This window comes from Quercus lobata, chromosome 11 (assembly GCF_001633185.2).
Source record: "Quercus lobata isolate SW786 chromosome 11, ValleyOak3.0 Primary Assembly, whole genome shotgun sequence".
NCBI lineage: Eukaryota > Viridiplantae > Streptophyta > Magnoliopsida > Fagales > Fagaceae > Quercus > Quercus lobata.
The window spans coordinates 341,419-363,077 of NC_044914.1; the positions used below are offsets into that span (position 1 = coordinate 341,419).

General features: G+C 34.6%; 1 protein-coding gene across 5 annotated transcripts in view; it reads right to left on the reverse strand.

Moving 5' to 3' along the window:
* Positions 1-1,467, reverse strand: part of LOC115967935 — a 34,530-nt gene extending 33,063 nt beyond the window's left edge. The window contains exon 1 of one of the 5 annotated variants that reach the window (XM_031087094.1): positions 729-1,461. In XM_031087094.1, the coding sequence (XP_030942954.1) occupies positions 729-918 (190 nt within the window). In that variant the 5' untranslated portion in view covers positions 919-1,461. Of the gene's footprint in view, positions 1-728 lie in introns of all 5 variants that reach the window. The other 4 variants (XM_031087093.1, XM_031087098.1, XM_031087095.1 and 1 more) reach the window with 4 other exon arrangements.
* Between the last annotated feature and the right edge of the window lie 20,192 nt (positions 1,468-21,659).

Sequence of the window (21,659 nt, forward strand, 5' to 3'; positions counted from 1 at the left end):
GTTTTTCTTTTTCCGTACTCTCCTTGAGTGGAGTTTAGTTTTGCCTTCCTATTCTTGTCTTTCTCTCCCCAATCTTATGGATCGTTGTAATCTGGGTTGTTGATTTGTGCCACTGTAGTACACTTCCAGTGTACTTGGTTGGTTTTTTAAATAAAATTTCTTACGTTACTTATAAATAAATAAAAAAAAAAAAAAAAGTGTTCCGCTAGATTATTTTTGATCTTATTTGATTTTGTATTTTTATGTTTTTTTGTGTTTTTGGAGAAGAGAAACATAGAAGTAAAGCAAAATTACATATTTAGTCTTTTATGAGTTTCAGAACTCTAACTGTGCTAATCTAACATGGTTAAAGTGTCAAATTTTAATCCACGGTTAGGTGCAACTTAAATTTGAGTCCAAATATTTGTACCACTTTTTGTATACCAATCTATATTCCACCAATCATTACTTGCCATGATTTCATTTTACTTTCCTCGCTGAAGTTTAAAATGGAAAGCAACCGTACGCATGGTAAGTAATCAGTGGTGGAACATAGATTGGTATACAAAAAGTGGTATATTTGCATTCCTTAAATTTCTGCCAAACCACATGCCGGTAAGCTAAATTTGCCATTTATATTAATTACATGCTAAATTCACTGACAGGCTTCACCTAGGAATACTAAGAAACCAGAAACTCAAAAAAACTAAATTTAAATTTAAACAGATATAATAAGAAGAAAAACTCACTAGCATTGATGTCAGTCAGCTTCCATCTATCCCCAAAAGACTGCCCAACAAGCTTGAACCTGTGTTTGTGCTCAGAAAAACTCTTTGCAGAATACCCAAACTTGCAAAAGTCCTTATTATGATGAAAAATCAAAGAATTGGGTGCAGCTGGGGATGGTTTCAACTGGGCAATTGGGGATTTTGAGATCATCTTTTTGAAGTACTAATAATAATAATACATGGAGCACAAAAATCTAGAGTATTGAGCAAGAACTTGGATTGAAGGGTACGCGGTTGACACTGACAGAGGGACTTTCACTTTGTGTATTTCTGTTTCGTGTTGAGCAAGAACAAGAACTTTTTTTGTGGGTCTGTCTGTTTGCAATGGCAACTGGTAAAGAGAGTGGTGGTGATTGGTGAATGTGTTGCGTTGCGCTTGCGCGGAGTGGTGAGTACTGTTGCTGCTTGCTGGGTTTGTAAATTGTTTTTGTTTACGGCCTAAAAGTAAAACACAAACAAGCAACATGGATAGATTAGATAGAGCCCAATCTTGAATATATTATACTTTTGGGCCTTAAAATTATGGCCGACACATGACATAGCCTGCCTGCAGCGGTAAATTACTAAATTTAAACAAAAACCAAACGCACTTTTAATACAAGTAGAAAAACGATGTGAAAAAAAATAAAAATCCTATAGAACACAACTACAACTCATCCTTTATCTATCCTCTTCTTTCACCAAGACCAAGACCAAGACCAAGACCATTATCATTATGTATGCAGTCCTCACTGGTGAATGCCCATTTTTTGTCCCAATTCAAATGATGGTTGTCTCGGGCGCTTAAAGGGATATTCATTATAGCTTCTGCTTCTTTAATCTCTAGGCCAGAAATTTTGGTCTATTAGACTTGAATTCCAGCATAGCACTATTACGTAACATGTGTACCAACCCTCCACCAATACCCCATTTCTATAACATGCTTTGAACCAATTAGGTTTTGTCAGTTGTCATGCATATCATCCCCTTCCTTGACGCAACGGCATTTGCAAACAATAAAGTCTGTGTTTGAACACCTTATGAAGTAAATGTGTGTTCTTTCATTTGCTTGACTAATAGGACATCATTGAATTTTTTTTTTTTTTTTTTATCTCTCTAAAATCCATCCCGCCTTGATATTTATCTTACAAACCCAAATAGAGACCCAAATCCACAGGTCCTCAAGGCTTTTGGGCTACAAAGACCTAAATTAGGCCGTAGATATGAAGACACAAAAGAGGGACTTCACAAAAAGGGGTTGATGGTCTTAAACCTGCCATAAATAAGTTGCAATGCATGTTTGTGGGTCTCCAACCAACATAAGCCCAAATTGGGTGACCCAGTTAGCAACTCAAGCCTATAGAGAGAACTTACATATTACTATCAAGCCCAAGGAGATGAGGTTTGGTTGGAAAGGGAGAGAAGATTGAATAGATGGTTGGTTGGCACTTGGCACACCTCCTGGGCGTTGTTTTTACTGTATAAAAAAACACCATGGGAGATAAGGACAAATCAGCTAAGATTTACATGTCAACTGTCAAGTCTCTTTTACAAATTCGTAAGTCTGCCACGCAAATGAATTGGCCTCTATCAGCATTTATTACTCGCAACTACCCTCGTTCTCTTTATTAAAGTCGATCAGCATCTACAATTTGCCACAACTCATATTCCACTCTGTCGAGCAAATGAATCTGCCCCCTTACAATTAATACAACAAGCTACTTTCCTCCGCTAATCACCAATCTCTGTAATGAAGAAAATATCCTATAAAGACAAATTGAAGACACATTATCCCAAAGGTTTTGAATTCAACCTGTGCAAGTGTGCAGTATGGGAAAAAAGAACCCCCCACTTTTGCTTTAAAAGAAAATCCAACTTGGTTCCAGGAGACAACTTAGAGGCTTAGCTCAACCCGATTTCACAAATGACCAATATCACATCCTTCATCAAAAAGCACGTGGACCACTTTAGCCAAAATTCTAAGAGCTTGCAAAATCTTGAGTCTCACAATTCCATGACATTCACAGTTCAAAGTTCCCTCCCTCCCATCAATCTCGCTTCCTCGTGGGATTTCTTCTAAACGAATTTAAAGAAAGCTATATCTACCACTAAGGTCTAATCAAAAAGTTGTCTCCAAATTGATTTCAAACTTTGTAAAATTGAATACCATTCAATAGTTATCAAGTTTGCAGGGATCGAGGTCCAACCCCCTAGTAGCCAAGAAACAAGAAAGTACCTTGTTATTTTCCATTATTTCTTCCTTTTATAACCTCGCCACCAGAACACCCTTTCCAAATAACAAAGGATTTCTAACAATTTCGTTAGTTGCCCGGTTTTGAAAGTATGTGTGAAACTAGCATCTCGAGTTTTTAAAACTCGAGATTTAATTAAAACTCGAGTTTCTAAAGTTCGAGTTCGTTGTTTTGTAATACCCTTACGTGGACAAATTTTCCACATGGAACCACGTAAAATCGAGTTTAAAAGACTCGAATTCTGCCCACCATTAAAACACAAATCCACAGCACTTTCAAACGGCTCATTACAAAATCCTCAAAGTTCAAACACCTAAACACGAACCCTTTCAAACTCACTCTCAAACTCCGCCCTCTCAAAGTCACTCACTCACTCACTCACTCACTCTCAAGCCGTTCGTAGCCCACTGTTCGTAGCCCGCCGTTCGTACTCTCTCTTTTCAGGTTCTGAGTTCTCTATTTCTTTTTTTTCTTTATGCTTTTTTTGGATTTGTGTGATGGGTTATTGTAAATTTGAGTTCTTTTCTGTTTTGGGTTCTTGAAATTTTGGGTTTTTGTAGCTCAGTTTAGTGGCTAAACTTTTTCTTTTGTATTTTTGTTTGGGTTTTGGGACTTAGTGGTTGAATTGAATTTGTGGTGATGGGTTGCTTTCTGGGTTGTTAAATTTAGTAGCTTAATATGCCTTTGTGATTTCCTTTTTGGGCTTCTTCAATTGTGGTGGTTGCTATATGGGGGTATTAATGGCTGAATTTGTTTTTGATTTTGGCTTTTGGATCTTGGCTTTTGTTTGTGATTTCTGAATTTGGATTCTTGTTCTTGGATTTAGTAACTGAACTAAAGATGACTGTCCAAAAATATGTTGGATTCTTGTTCAATAGTTGGGATTTTTAAAATCACAAAAATATGTTATGGGGATATGCTTGTGTGTTTGAGCAAGTGCACATTGTACACAAAAAAGGAATAAAAGTGGGAAAAAGAAGAAGAGAGGGCTTGTTGTTGATTCCTCGAATGGGTTTAGTTGTTAGTGGGTCTGTGGGTGTATATTTGGATAATTTGGGCTTTTAATTGGGTTTAGTGACTTTATTTGGGGTAGTAAAATTAGGTTGTACAAACTTGTGTCTTTGGACTAACAAGCTGTTATTTATTTGTTTTACCATAAAAAAAAAATAAAAAAATAAAAAATAAAAAAAAAAACTAACATCAAGCTGTATGGTTTATTTGAGTAAAACCAAATTACTCAATAATCTGAATTGGAATACTGAATATAGTGGTTTCCTTTAGTGGAAACTACCATGAAATTTACTGTGAAAATCAACTTTATTTTTGTCAGAGTACATGAAAGATTAATGGAGGAACTTTGGTGGCCAATAGAACTTTGGATTTGATCACGTTTACTTGTTAGAAAAATTAAATATTTGATCTGCGTGCAGGTTGATATCTAAAATATGATTGAAAATTACTTTTGGCAGCTAATTTCTGCACTTGGAAGAATATAAAAATGGTCTTATGGCCTATGAATGTTTGGTGGCAACCAATGTAGAGATTGAAAGGAGTTAGGAAATGCACAAAAGAAAGAATAATGTTAAAAAATATAATCTTATTTACTTATGAAAATAAGTTTAGAATAGGAATGTAGAAGGCCTAAAAATTTTCTGTTAAGGGCCATCCTCTTGCATGGTCAATTGGTCACATTTTGCTGATGCTCTTGAAGCTTGAATGTTTCTGTAACTCTTTCTTTTCACTTCAAATTTATGGTTCCAACAAGTGTAAACTTTTATTTACCTACATGTTCTTATCTAGTTTGTATGCACTTGTAATGTTTAACTATCATTTTAACCTTGTATATATATATATATAAATATATATATATATATATATATATATAATTTTGAAGGTGATGGAATGAAAATATATGTAGTCTTATCAGACATTGGCATAGAAAAATTGGGGTTTTCATAACCTTTTTAATTTTCTATACTCTTTGTATTATGGAGCCTCGAATCGATAAGGAGCTTGAGATCGTGCACCCTGATCCCCAAAATCAGTCATTGTTGACGCGACAACAATATCATCGATCAAAGGACATTTGGAATGGCGAGGTGAAATATCTTCTAACAACCGCTTTAATTTTTACGTTGTCTTTGACTTTTAGTTAGCAAGTTCTTTCAAAGTTGTATATCTAGTTCTAACAACCACGATAATTTTGTATCGATTTCAAAGTTGCACACATTCAGATGCGAGATAATCGGGTGATTGACATTATCAAGTTGGTAAGGCTAGAAGGATTGTTTAAGGCCCCTTCGAGAGAGATAGATCATTGCCTAATATCAACATAGTCGACGTCATCATTGTCATCGTCATCATCATTGTTAATGGCAATAGTCTCATCAACATAGTCGTCGTCGTCGTCATCATCATCACCATCGGCATGAACATCACCATTGGCATGAAAATCATCATCCTTTACATGTGTAGAATACTCATATTAAGCATTCGGAACCATAACCTGTAAGCTTGTGGTTATTTGTTGGATATCCTCTTGCCAGACTGCACATGGCTCCAACTGTATATACAACTCAATGTTAGTTACTTCAGGTATTCTCTCCAACTTGTCAAACATGATCTTTTACATGTTTGCCTGTTTCTATCACCATATACTTGTAATTAATCCGGTGCTTCAGGATTTCATTTGGCATACGATAAGTAATTTGTATGTTGTGCACAGCAGGATTCTCACACAACTCTTCCATGACAATCTTCTTCAATTCGTGAAGGGTCTTCAACCTACGATCAATTTGGGTATAATACATCTTTATACCTGGCCCTTCAAATGGCAATCGCATTGGTATTCTTAAGCGGATGACCGTGGTATAGGATTATATCAATTTCAGACATTGTGAACCTGTTTAAGTCAAGTTACTATGTTAGTTAAATCACATAGTCGTAAAGTGGGGGAAAAAATGTAATGTGATCTTAAGGCTGAACATATTCAAGCCAGAATTTTCATAGGTAATTACTAGTTTTATAGCCATTATGTAACTTGTGGTACCCATGGTTCTAAGTTTGGTTTCAGAAGCAAATTTGAAACATATCTAGTGGAGCAACCCCGAAAAATAAAAGGTAAGGAAAATATATATATTTAAAGAATACATAGAACGAGAGGAGACTTTACAAAGATGATGCAGCATTAACAAAACATATTAAATTAACAAGACCAAAGTATTCCATATCCTTAAGGCTTAAATGTCATTACCAGATACCAAATTGTTTCCAAAATGACCAATTCTTATACTTTTTTTTTTTTTTATAATTATCAATTCCTTATACAATCATGTATTGTAGGTCAGTGCATTTTAAGAATTACTTTAAGGAGTTTGATTATGATACCCATTCATTACATTCATTCACTTCCCATTTCATACCCAAAATAATGATGAATAAAGTCAAAAAAACTTGTAAGATCATGATAAAAATAAAATCCTAAAAATGATGAATAAAATTTTGATAACAAAAACCATGCAAATAAATACTCAAAAAACTAACACTAACAAAACAAAGTTCTATAATTCACAATATTGGTAAATTAACTAAGTTATGTTAACCATCTACAAAATAAATAGTCAAACTCTTTAATCCACACCCATAGACAACTAATACCCAACTACAATGACAATCAAATTATGCAAACCCTTACCTGAGATATGAATTTGTTAAGAGGGAAGAGCAGTGAGAGAGGCAGTGTGGTGAGTGAGAGTAAGAGGCAATGTGGTGTGAAAGTTATGGGTGAGTGAGAGTTAGTGAGGGTGAGAGTTAGTGAGGCTGAGAGACTTAATGAGGATGCTCTGTTTTAGGGTGAAAAGGCTGTGTAGAGGAGCTATCTGTGTTAGCACTTGTGTTATACGGGCTAAGTGTTAAGCGTGTGAGTTTTTATTATTTTACCCAGTGGAACTCGAGTCTATAAGACTCGAGTTCTATGCAATGTTTAATCAAATATTGCTTTAGTTGATAACACGTTTTTCTCTAAGAAAATCGAGTCTTAAAGATTCGATTTTTATTTTGTGCAAAACGAGTCTTTAAAAGGGTGTTTGGATTGGCCAGTTTTGAGTTACATAACTCAAAAACCTTAACTCAAAACTCAAAATCCGTGGGACCCACTAGTTGAAATATTTTTTGGTTTAATTTCCAGCATTTGTTTCCAGGTCTCATATCTCAAAATTTTGAGTTTTGAGAATGAGAAATGAGAACTCCTCAAAAGTTGTTTTTAGTTTTTGAAATATGAGTTTTGTGGCATTTTTCGTAAATAATTGCAAACGTGTGGGACCCTCTTCGGTGTATGGTCACATCATCCTCAGAGCCGTTGGAAGCTTTTGCTGTGCCAAATGCTCCAGCTTCAGTTCGGCCTCTGTTTTCCTCTCTTCTCTTTACTCCGCTGACTCTCTATTTACTCCATTTACAATTTTACACCTTCTCCATTTACTGCTCAATTAACACTTCTCACTCACCTTTACCAATGTACCATTATTTCAAACTTTTGCCTTTCTTTTATTGCTCAGACCTCTCATTTGTTCCATTTTTTTCACAAGCCACTCTTAACCCAGCACAAAGCAAGAGGAAGAAGAAGGAGTCTCAGCCAGAAACAAGCACACCCCAACACATCCGATACCAACGCCGACTCTGGTTTGAGAATCTAACCTCTGCACAGGTGACTGCGTTTTCTCTCTCTCCCTCCGTAAACCCACCTTGCTCTGTTTTGTGTTTCTCTAAATTTCAATGTTTGTATTTCAAAGTTTTTGTTCAGGTGCTCTGTTTTGATTTTGTTTGTGTTTCATTTTTTTTTTTCAATTTCTCTAAACATTGATGGGTTTTGTAAAATAATGAAATTTGTGTCTGATGGGTTTTGTAAAAAATTTGTGTCTGATGGGTTTTGTAAAATAATCGACTTTGTCTGTGATGAAATGTGGACTGAGAAACTTTGATTCGGGTATATGTTATGGGTTATTGTATGGGTCAGCACTGGTTTATGCTAAAAATCCAATCTTTTTGTGACTTTGTTTGTCATTGTGTGTGTTGAGTCTTCAATAAATATTTCGTTGCTTCTATCTCCCTTCTTTTCTTTATATTGATAGTTTATCAGAAATTTCATATTTTGAAGCACTCCTTTATAATCACTTGAAGGGACTTTGTGTGTGATTTATTATAAATTCAATATCTATGGTCATTTCTTCTTGACAAGAGTGGATGCTTTCTTTCTAATAACAAAGTATACAACTGGGTTTAATCTCTTGGATCAGATTGAGTCATCACTTTTATTTTGTAACTTTGTTTTGTAATAATTCTATAAAGCTTGAGGTTCTGTCTACTTGAGGTTGCATCCTCTGGATTTGTTATGGATCTCACTTTCTGTACATAATTCTAGAAGACAAATTTTGTTTAATCTTTCAAAAGGCCAAAAGGACCCACATTGACATATTTTTAAAACCTATGATCTATAAATTAACACATTGTTGTGCTGAGATATTTGTATTAGATGGCTCATTAATCACAATAGGTGGATGACAAATTGTGGCCTCCTCACATTGAACAAATTTTCATTGAGATTATGTTGGATGAACAGCTCAAAGGGAATATGGAAAATGGTGTGTTTAAGACCCCTATTTAGGAATCTATTACCAAGCAGCTTTATACCCAAACTGGGAAGAATTTCCTGACTAAGAAGGTGATTCAAAAGCATAATAGGCTAAATCGAAAACAACGAAAGTAGGGGCAATTGTTGAATTATACAGGGTTAGGGTGGGATGAGTTAACACAAACTGTTATCGGTTTTGAAGAAGTGTCGGCAAATGTGGTTGCGGTATGTTCTTTATTCCATCTGTTATTTTCATATCTCTATTAACTTCCCAGTTGTCTTTCGTATGTCATATTGTTTGATGTCAATTTGTTTTGTTCTTTTTAGGGAGATCCAAAAGCACCATTGTTACGGAAGAAGGGCTACCCCCACTATGACAAACTAAGGTAACTATTTGCCCCTACCACTGCAACTGGGGGCCCTTCAAATCTCTTCTAACACCCCAGCCCCAGATAGTGATGAAGAGCATGCCCCAGAGGAGGCACTTGCCAACGATGAACATTGTACCCAAGTGGTTCATGATGATTGTTACAGTCCAAACCTGGACGAAATACCCAGTGATGAGAGCCCTTTTAATGACCAAACCCAACATCCTGATAAGCATCCCGTTCAAGATTCCAATGCCAAGGGGAAGAAGGTTGCCAAGAAAGCGGATAGGGCGAGTAAGATGACTACTGCTTTACAAAAGTATAATGCATTGACTAGAGAGAGGTATTCCTAAAGAAGGGGGAGGGCAGCTGGTAGCTCAGACCATTGTGGCCAATCAGCTGCTAGAGGTGATCCATGCTCACTGGGAAAGGCTATTCAAGTTCTGAATCAGCATGAGGACCTTCGATGCCTATTTTGTCATTTCCATAGCTCTTCACGTCAAAGAAAATAGGGTGGTGTTCATGGGAATGCCAAAGCATAGGAGGAAGAGGTGGATAGACCTAGTTGTGAAGCAAAAGGGCAACAAGCAAAACTGATCTGCTTTATGTTTATTTCTTTTATGTTATTTGGGTTTTGTTGTGCAAGTTTCATGGACTTGGATGTACTTATTAAAACAAGATTTATACATGTGGTTGGTTGGACCATCTTTTGTTTTGTTAGTGCTAGCTATCATAGATGGCTAAAAACTTAATATGTTTATGTGTATTTGATGGTGTTTGTAGTAGACCTTGCCTGTTATTTTTCATGTTTTTTAAATGCTATTTTTATTGTGTGATTATATGTTTCAATATTTCAGCATTCATAACTACTGTTCTATGCTCTTTTGCCATTTTCTAAAATTTGTTATACCATAAATACCATATCTACCCTGTCTATTTCATAACTATTGGTTTATGCTTATTTTTACATTTAAATATGTGCTAATCTTCTTTCACTTCAGCATATAGGTCCTCATGTTTGGTCCCAATGACGACTTCTGGACTTATGACTTTGACAACGCCTACTTCAGCAATGATTATGAGATGCAGTGAGGGGACAACGACTTTGATGATGACTACTATCACCCAGATGAGGAGATGTTCCATGGGAGTTATGACTTTGATGAACCATTCTTTAACCAAGATGTTGACATGCATGGGTGCTGCAATGATACCGGGCACGACTGCCTCATCCTTGACCATGACATCCTCCATAACAATGGGTATGGTACAGATTATAACTGGTCTAATAGCAATACTGATTCCGATTATGACTGGTCTGATTATGATAATGAGGAGGACTTTGATTACATAAATGGTTTGGTGGAGGAGATGGCATCCTATGTACAATGCTACTACAACAAACGTCCGATGCGTACAAGCATTTTAACTGGTAGTGGCTATATGGAAGAGGTTAGAGATGGAAATCCGAAACAATGCTTTGAGATGTTCCGCATGTCTTTGCGGTTATTCTATCATTTCGTTGATGAGTTGAAACGGCATGGATATCTGAAGGAAGGAAAGGGTCATGTTGATGTGCAAGAATCTGTCGCTATGTTCTTGTACATCATTGGGCATAACACCCGAATGCGGTGTGTTGCGGACAAATTTCAACATTCGATTGAGATGGTGGCCTGCAAATTTCGAAGGGTTATGCGTGCTATCCACTCCTATGGTCAGCACTTGATTAAGCCTGATCCGAATGTAACCGGCCTCCCACGACATCTCCAAGTGAACAAATATCACCCATGGTTCGAGGTATAATTTCCCTTATTGCTTTTATTGATAAAAATAATTTTTTTCCAAGGCTATAAATTGTTGGAACCATGGGTTTGGGCTTTCCCTTATTGCTTAAGAAACTCAAAATAATTTTTTTGACATATGGGAAAATGGCTGTGCAAGTTGTTGGAACCATGGGTTTGGTCATTTGTTGGAAAACATATAGTATAAATGTAATATTTTGTGCATTGGATGAATGTCGGATTGTTTATAGTTTAATTTTAACTATTTGTAGAGATGCATTGGTACAATTGACGGAATTCATGTGAGTGCTCGGCCTCTAACTAGCAAAACTCAGCAATATAGGAGTAGAAAAAACACTGTCACCACTAATGTGATGTGTGCATGTGATCATGACATGCGGTTTATATATGTCCATTCGGGTTAGGAAGGTAGCGCCAATGACTCACGTGTATTAGAGGAAGCCATTAAGGACCCAAAGCATGGCTTTCCATGGCCACCAGAAGGTACATTTTTTTAATTTCCACTGCCCAATTATGGAGTGCTCATTCAGCAAATGCAGCAATTTTAAAAGTTATCCAACTGAGAAAAATAACTTTGATTAGTTTCTATGCATTACTCCTTAACATGGTGTTTAAATTAAATATAACATGTTTGCCACTTACTTGATTAAACTATAGTTTATTTGATTAAAGAAAAATAATGCTGCATGGTAGTAGATCTAAAAGTGATTATGTAACAAGCAGAAAATGTGAAATTGACATAAACAAAGTATTTAAACAGGAAATATAAATTTTAAATTGACAAAAATTTTTGGCTGACATATGGAAACTTTAAAATATTTTATTTATGATGCAGGTTCATACTACTTGGTTGATTCGAGGTACCCCATTGGTACGTCTTTCCTTCCACCACACAAATCCACCTGCTACCATGCTCAAGAGTTCAGATCAAGCAATAGGCAACCGACAACCAAGAAGGAGCTATATAACTATAGACACTCCTTTCTGCACATGGTTATTGAGAGATGCTTTAGTGTTTTGAAGGCCCGTTTTCCAATATTGAACTCGATGCCGAACTTCAAGCCTTTGCGCCAGCGGTATGTCATTTCTGCATGTTGTGCTATGCACAATTTTATATACATGAACAGCCGGTTTGATGAGTTGTTTCACAATTGGGAGAATGCTGATGTGAGTGGAGGTGCTGCCCAAAACAGTGGTAATGGATCTGCAGGTGCATCTGCTAGTACAACCACCCGAAGATATGTTAGGGAGATGTCTGACTAGGCGAAGCGTGCTATGAATCGGTTTAGAGATGACATTACTGACTGCATATGGACTGATTATGAGCGTCATCGCCATTGAATCTGGAAATATGTGATGGCTTTTTGTGTATTGTGGAGTATTTTGTTGGGTTGTTGGTGCCATTACTCCACCTGGTTGTATAGTGCCCTATAAGAGTTGTAATATTATAGTTATGAACTTGTACAATTCCGTTTTAGGTTAGGTGACACCTATTCACTAACTACTATGTACATGATGCATCTTTTGGATGATATGATGCATTATGTTTATTTAGGGGGTCAGTATATATTTTCATTGTCAAAGCCTTGTTGACAATGTATTTTGTAACTTATATATTATTCCTATAATTTGACAATGAAATATGTTATATCATCTTTATGTTAATATTCAAATGTTTATTTTTGTGTATATATATATATATATATATATATATTGTTTCTTGGATATGTAAACAAATCAGATTGTTTACAATGCACAGGTTATGTCAAAGCATTGTTGATAATGTACAGGTTATTTATGTATTTGAGATATATATATATATATATACCGGTCCCAATGTGTATGTGAAAATATCACTATTAAAGCAATTAAGGCCTCTTTATTTATGTATTTGAGATATATATATATATATATATATATTTCAGTAATACTTTCTGTCTCTCATCTTCATTTGGTTTTTGTCAATACTTAGTATATGTCCATGAAGGACAGATTTTTTTCCCCTGATGAAAGAGCAAATTTAATACCACAAAGAAGGCTCAATACAGATCAAAGAATCGGAAACAACAAAAAGTTATAAGAAGACTGGAAAGAATCTGAAACAACAAAAAATCTGTACACAATTTTCCATTTTCACAAACTTGGAAAGTTACATAACAGAAGGACTTGTTATAAGACATGATAATGCCAAGCATTAACAAAATTTACAGGAGTATGTTACAGTCATGTGTCCAAACTAACTCGATTACATATTGCCTATTACATATGTGCAAATGTCAGGGTAGACAAAGTTGAGTCCTTCCAACTATCCCAATCCTAGTACTAAATAGGTAGAATACAAGGAACAACACTCATGATACAACTAGAGCTTGTTTGTACTTGTTCATCTTCTCTTCAGTAATCCTTTTTGCAACCCTTGCCTTTTTTGCCTTTCGCTTCGCAACTCTTTCCCTTTCTCGTGCTTCTTCTTCTGAAGCATGAGCTTCCCTCTCTCTCTCATTAGCAAGGTTTGCCTCATTCTCCAGCCTCCTGAACCTTGCTATCACGATAGGTGCTGTTTTAGCACCACGCCTACAAGTGTTGCCGTCCAACCATCTAAAAAATTACAATGACGATCATCATCCTGCAACGTAAATGACAACATCAATATAGGCTTAATAACATGAATTTATTAACATAAAACAAATAGTGTAAATAATTGGTCTTTCAATGTCAATTTTTTGCTAAAACCAATAAGACATTGTTTGAAATAACAGTTGTATTTGAAACCAGCAAGATAACAAGAGGATAAAAAATATCTTGGTTCTAAATCATGAGTTCTTTTTCTTGCAAGGTCAAAGACATTTAAACTAATTATTTCCCTACAGCCAATATAGAAATATGAGTTTTGCGATTTGCTGTTGTCCTGCAATCAAGTTTCACTAATTGCTTTTGTATTATTTACTATATATACTGCACGCCAAGATTTGGAATATGAGAATGCTAATAAACAATTTCAATTCAAACAGAACAGATCACAACCAAGTCAGAGCAGAACCAGATCACAACCAATTCTTTTTTTGATTCAGGTCCAATTCAAATTAACAGCAAGATAACAATTTCAGTTGTATTTGACTAGGATTCAGGTGTAATATCTCTAATCATAAACAAAAATTTGTACTAACTAAACAGATCACAACCACAAAGAAACTCAAAATTAAGAAGAAACCGTCTACCCAAATTGCTCACCTCAGCATATACTCCCATAAAGCTAAGCAAAGCAAACTCAACCCTACACAAACAAAAATAAAACACAGAGTAAGTAGTAAGAAATCAATAAATGGAGGGAAAATAGATGAGTGGGGAGAATAAATATACCTATTACATTGTTAAGATGGATAACCCTGGTTGATTTATAACCCACTGGTTGATTTTCAGGTTCTTTGGGGGCAGAGTAAGAAGGGGAAATCAGACACAACAGAGGCCTAGAGTTAAAAGGGAAAGGACAATCCCGTGGGGTTTGGGCACAACAGTGGGTATGACTGGGCTAGAAGACACGAAGAAAGGGGTTTGATGGAGATGGGTTTCAACCAAAATTTGGGGATTAAGGGGTTCTTTTGGGATAGAGATAAAACAAAAAAAGAAAAGGAACTCACCAGTTGGCTGTTTGTAGCTTATGGGTCTTCAGGATGTGGAGGCATAGGTATAGAGAAGGAAAAAGAAAAGAAAAAAGCTCAGACCTTTCTATTAGGTTTGGCGTGTGTGTGTCTGTGGAGATAGGAAGACAAAACAGTATTGGGTGAAAGGAGAGAGAAGAGGACACGCATGAGAGAAAACCAACCTTCTGACCTGTGCAGGCTATGGGCTCCACCAAAAAGTGAAAAAATTGAGAACTAAGATGTGGGGCACGGTTTTGAGATATTGGAGCCAAACAATTTTTTTCAGTTTTGGGTTTTGAGTGAGATAGAGTTTTGAGAAATGAGTTAAGTTTTTGAGTTATAAATTTTGAGTTTTGAGATATTTCCAATCCAAACATCCTCTAAGACTCGAGATCTAGGTGGCATTTTGTCCAACTCAGGCAGCACAAAGTGAGCAGAAAGCAAGTCTCTGAGACTCGATTTTTAATGTAGATCTCGAGTTTCTAAAACTCGAGATGCTACTTTCCATTATTCTTTCAAACGTTGCCTAACTTACTACATAGAAGCCCCCCACATTACTAGTCTGCCCATTCCCCCCACGCCACCACAGAAAATCTTTTATTTTCTCATTTTTATTATTATTTAAGGGAGTTTGTTTTGGCTTTGGGCTTACAAATTTGTGTGTGAACTAATAGTTGCAAAAAAAGAACAAAACCCTATTTTGTACGCTCTCCTAGTGGAGTTTCATTTTTTCTCCCCCAATGGAATTCAAATGCATGGTTGGAGGGAAGTAATGGGTAACCAAAAGGTAAATCATTATTTATAAGTATCGTCCAAGAGCATAAGAGTCATCCAAAAGAGGAAGAGGAAGAAAGAACATCGTCCAAAGAAAAACAAAGAAGCACCTGAAGGAAGAAACGAGTTCATCTAAGAAGAAGATAAGTCGTCTAAAGAAAAGAGCTCATAGACCACAGATAGCCACTTAGTAAATTCTAAGTGTTTTCTATGAGCTATATATAATCAAATAGTTGGATAATCAAAGGAATTTCTCTATATAATCAAATTCATAATCTATACTCAATTTTACAACTTCATAATCTGTACAAATGGTCAATTTTTTTTTTTTTTTTAATGTTTTAACTGAATTTAGTGTCAGAGTTTTTATCAAAAGCTTATTCAACCTAGTTACAAAAGCACCATAAAAACCCATAAAAATGAAATCATTACTAACAAAGATTTTTTGTGCATATTATTGATTGATTATTTCAAGAGGGAATGGGGGGTATTTATACCCCAAAAAAAAAAAAAAAAAAAAAATTGATGGGGGAGGCTCACACCATAGTGTGTGCTTCTTGCAAGAGGCACACACCATGGTGTGAGCCTGTTGCCACCACATCAGTCTTCTACAAGCCTCTCCAACCTTCCTTTCTTGATTTTCTTATTTTTCCCTTCTTTGACCTTATTTTCATGTTGTTGTTTGGACGTCTTTGGGAGTTTGGATTTCTTAAAACTTGAAATTTATGGATGTCTAGTTTTCATAGGTTTTGGCCTTATGAAATTCAGAGTTACCGTTGTCAAGATGTCATACTTGAAAGGGAGGTAATGTAGTATAGAAAATTATGTAGCACCTTTCTTGGAATATCAAAGGGGATATTATCAAGCCCTTTTTTTTAGAGTAGATAATCCATCATATTTCAATGTGGTCTAGGCCATTTGCACCCATTGTGAATGGATTTGTACAGTTTATTGCATGAAAATGCCCCAAAAACAATATTTTTACTTGAAAAACAATGAAATATAGTTTTGTTTAATTAGAAGTTTGATGTTCACATGATATTTTAACCTTGAGTTTGGCCTTTGAACTATTGTTTTAAAGGGAATTTTATAATCCTTAAGATGGATAAAAATTAATCTCGATTAGACGGTCGGATTTTTTGTCAACATTTTGACTAGTTCCGATTAGGGTTAGTCAATTTTGGCTAAAAATAGCAAATTTGGGATTTTGAACCCTTGGCTCATTAAATGATTTATCCAACATCTGATCAGGGTAAAATTATTATTTTAAGTTTAAAAGATAGTTTTTGCGTTTTAGCTTTTAGGGCTTATCTGGTATTTTGGCACACTAATCAAGATCAAACAAAATGCAGTATCAACACCAATAAGAAAAAATATATATAATAAAATAAGCTAGGCATAGGGTTTATTAAACACATGTTAATGCACACAATTTTGTGCACCCACAAAAAACACTTGCCTTTTCATGTGTGTAAAGGTGGCACAACAAGGTTTTGGTATGTGGTAAAATATAATCTATCATTGAAACACAGACACACCGACTCTTTCCAGCAGTATCTTTGAGTTGCTTTCTCTTAAATTTATTTTAACTTTCTTTTGATGAAACACCTACCAACAAGTTCGAAAGTGAGTCTCCAAAGTGGACTAGCCAAGCCTGATTCTAGGGTTTTGCTCTCAAACCCATTTGGGGCTCTTGACGAAAAAGTTGACAGTGTTGGGTTCAAGTTTCATTTAAAGACCAATAACTCACTAGCTTGCTCTTAGGCCTTCTATTTCTCTCCCAAAAAATTAAACTCAAACTGAAACGGATATTATATAGAATATAAGATTTGACTATTCAATATACATTTACACTCTATTTGTTTTGAACTTGTTGGAAGCAATTTTTTTATTGCCAATAAAATTTTTGGGAAGCCAAGACTAAGACTTGACATTGGGCTTTGAAAATGGCCTAAAGACTGTCAGTGAAATGGGAAAAACCAATTTTTAGCTCAAGGTCTATATTGCATCCAACAAGGATTATAATGAGGCCTCAAGTACCTCTTACAAGGATAAGCATGAAAAATGGTGGCCCATTACAACAAGTACTCAAATAATAGTCCAGCAATGAAACAAGAGAAACGTCCAACGTTAGTTTTCTGATAGACTAAGAAATATGTTTACATCAGAAAAGTCTTCATCAGAAAAATCTTGTGTTTCCTCCTCTATTGTTAAACTAGCCACGAATCCGTGCGTTGCGCGTGATAATTATTTTTATGGTGGTTTTATTATTATTTTTTTTACAATTTAAACTAATCTAATAATGAGTAATGTATTTCATAATTTTATTTTTATTTATTATAGGAACGATCATAAATGTAATATAGGAACAATTTAAAACACCAAAAAAACGTAAACCAAAAAAAATTAATAATCTATTAAGGTTATTTTCTTTGTAGAAATTATAATTTCGGCCGTCCAAAACATATTATCAAATAAAAAATTATTAGCAAAATTTAAGAATTAAATTTCTATACATGCATTGGTATAAAATAATAATAATAAAAATAAAATTGCAAAAGTTAAAATTTGTCACCTATCTGATTATTTTCGTTTGGCTAACTTTTGCTTTTCTTTAAATAAATGGCATTATAGAGTACTTCTAATACAACTATTAAGAGTATTTTTTCCACCACAAAGGATTAGAAAAGAAACAAAAATTAGTAAAGTCTCATAGTTTAACATCTAAATTGAGAACTATAAAAAATCATGTTATGTAATAGAATAAATACCAATTTATCCAAATCATGCTATGTAATATAATAATATTTTATTTTTATATGCTATATTTAATTCTTTAGAACGCAATAGGATAACATTTAACAATCAAAGAGAGAGAGAGGAAAAAAAAAAAAAAAAAAAAACAACAACAACAACAATTTAAAAAACAAAACTAAATTACAATTTAAAAAACAAAACTAAATCGCATTAACCCAAAATAGAGTTTTAAAGAATAAAAAAATTATCAACCTAAAGTAGAGATGCAAGAAAAATAAAAAAAATCCACCAAAAAATTTAGAGAGAGAGAGAGAGAGGGAACCTTTTTTGTGACGAAAAACTATGCATAGAATAGAAGAGATAGTGACAAATTTATAGTAAGAGGATGTGAATAAGAAGAGACAAAAATAAATGAAGATGAAGGGAAAAATGAAGAATGATATTAATGTAGAGGGTAGTGGGAAGATGAAAAGGTAAGGGAGGGAGAAAGATTGAAGAAGTAGTGGGGAGATGAAATGGTAAGGGAGTGAGAAATGTTGGAGAAGTGTAAATATTAAAAAAAAAAATGTTAAAAACAATTATAAAAAAATTGGAAAAAAAAAAAAAAAAAACCCTAAAGCTTGAAAGGCTTCAACGTTTTGTTTTTTTGTTTTCGTTTTCTTCCTTTAAGCTGAAAAGGCTCACACAAAACCCTAAAACTGAATTGAAAAGGCTTTAGGTTGAGCTTGATAGTGGAACTAAATAAATAAGAGGTGGACTGGATTAATTATACATATTTATTATAGGGTGATACTAGAAGTAAATAAATAAGTAGTGGGCTGCATTTATAGGGCTGAAAATTATAAAAACCATTTTAAAATTGTAGGACAAATTATATTTAAAAAGAAAAAAAATGACGTGGCAGCTGATGTGATGCAACGTGAGAGCAGCAGCATTAAATGCTACGCTTCAGTTTTTAATAATATATAGATTAACATGAGAAAAAAATTACATAGTAACAAAAACATCATAACCTTCAATAGAATAACAATAAACAATGATCATATGTTGCAACTTAATAATTACAAATAAAAGGGAAAAACTTAGTATGAAATAAAGGGAGAGAGAGATTCAACTAGAGCAACAAATATTTAAACAAGATCTCTATGTGTCATGCCATACCTATAAAGATGTGTATATATATGGTAAATGAGGAGATTAATGGATAAGTGTGTGTAAATATAAAAGAGGGATAGAATAGTGTTAAGCTATTATTAGCCATGAGCTTGAAGGCTTTTTATGCCGCAGGAACTTTTTTGATGAGGTGGAAGAGAGTGTTTGTGGGTATTTGTATAAGGCTGTTTATGGACTAAAAGCTATTTTATGAAATCAAGAACTTACTTATGAGCTGAGAATAGCATGGTGGGTGAGGATTTTTTATAAGGAAATGATAGGAAGATAGAAGGTAATAGTGTTGGTGGCTATTTGCATTGCAGAAATCTTCAAATGAAGTAGAAAAGAATGCTTCTAGGTAAGTGTGTAGGGCATATTTATGAATTAAAAGTTAAGAGGTTGATTTATGAACTAAGAGACTAATTTATGAGTTGAGAATCTAATTTATGAACCAAAAATCAAGATAGTAAGCAGGGGATTTATGAGAAGATGATGTGGTTTTAGGAATTAATGGTGGATTTCTTTTATAATGGAGTTACAGGGAGTGATTAGCAAAATCAAGAGGATCGGATATGATTAGCAAGGAAATTTCAAAATATATATCCTAGGATTTGTCCAAAAATTGTATGATTAGCTTTTGGGCATTTTAGCTTCTTTGGATAATGGCAGCTGGAAGCTAAGATTTAGCTAATCTCAACATTAAGTGCTGATATTTGGGGATATATCTCAGCCAATAGGTTTAGGACATGGGTTAAGATTAGAGATCTTGTTAGCTGTAACTAGGATAAGAGCTTCAAGGGCTGGCTATTGAGGTCATTATTGGAAATTCTGCTGGAGAGCTTCTTATGCGCTCCAACCACTTTTTCCTAAATTTCCCATTTTAGGATTCATGAGCTTGGTTTATAAATAAACTAGCATATAGTCCGTGCTTACGCACGGAAATATTAACAATTATGATGATAAGATGTTTATCTTAGTAGATTCAATTTCCACATTGAGCATTATGAATGGAAGTAACTTAACACCAACATTTAAAAATTAAATTGGACACATAGCACAAAATTAAACTACAATTAGAAATTAATTTGATTCAATTTGAATTCTAAAATTGAACTTCAACTTAATATAATATATATGATTATATTTTTGTCACTTTTAACAAATTAACAAAATCTTAATCCAGACACACTAAAAACTATTAAAAAATAAGAACTAATCATTGAGCTTGGAATTTTCTTGGAGGCGCCAATGAAGCGCTAATGTATGAGAGTGTGAAGCAAGGAAGAGTGGGATTGAACATTGTGTTTGAACCCGGCCTTGCTCTAAAAAATCCATAAGGAGGAGGAGAGGGCAGTGTGTGGATCTAGTTGGTAGAGGTTGAGAGAGGAGGAGACATGGGATGAAGATATGGAATTAGGAGGAGATGATGTTTTACTTTTATAGTCTTTCTCGTTGGACTCCTTGGTTCTAGTTGTGGGATTAGAAGAGCTCCAGACTTTATTGAGATCATCTATAAAAGTGTGCAGGTGAGATGTTCTTGCTTAGGCCAATGAGTATTATTATTGTGGTTTTCTTGGCTTCCGTGTTAAATGTTAATGCATCATTTATTTGGACACAAAAATTAGAAAATTTAGATAAGATACATGACACAAAATTGGAGTCCAATTTATAATCTCCATGAAAGTGTGCAGGTAAGATGTTTTTGCTTAGGCCAATGAGCATTATTATTGTGGTTTTATTGGCTTCCATGTTAAATGTAAATGCATCATTTATTTGGGCACAAAAATTAGAAAATTTAGATAAGATACATGACACAAAATTGAAGTCAAATTTATAATCTAATTAAATTTTTTTTTTTGAGTTTTGATTAGGATAAGTGGCGCAAAATTGAGAATCCAATTGAAATCTAATTGGATTTTCTCTCTGCTTCACCTATTATTATATATATAGATTATTATACATTTTTACCACTAAATAAAATAATTAGTTGAAGCTTAGAAGGTCTGGTGATGACTTCCTTGAGCTATGACTGAAACTTGAAAGAGAAGAAGAGTCTTTATTGTTCTTCAGCTTTTTAGGCCCTGTTTGTTATGGTAACTCAAACATATGTTTTCAGTTTTTAAATAACATTACACGTATTTCCATATACCTTTTTATCTATACGTATTTTTACATATGTTTTCAAACACATATTTTCAGTTTTTAAGTGTATGTATCAAACACTTCCATAATGTAAACCCATCTATTCGGTACTGTTCACTTCAGGCGCTACAGTACGAGTAATGCTGATGGGACTCTAAGTTGACAGGTGGCCAACTATTGACTTATTTAGGGAGCTTATTTACTTTTGTACAGTTGTCCAACTGGCATCTGATTAGAACTGAACTAAAGAGGAACTACCCAGCTGGCTTAGTGGCACATGTGGACTTCTTTTGCTGTTGTTTTTTGCTGGGTTAAGCATTTCTGGTGGGCCTTGTCTTGGTGGTTCTCTTCATTTGGGCTTGCTACTTTGCTCTTACTCTTTAGGCCCTATAAGATGGATAA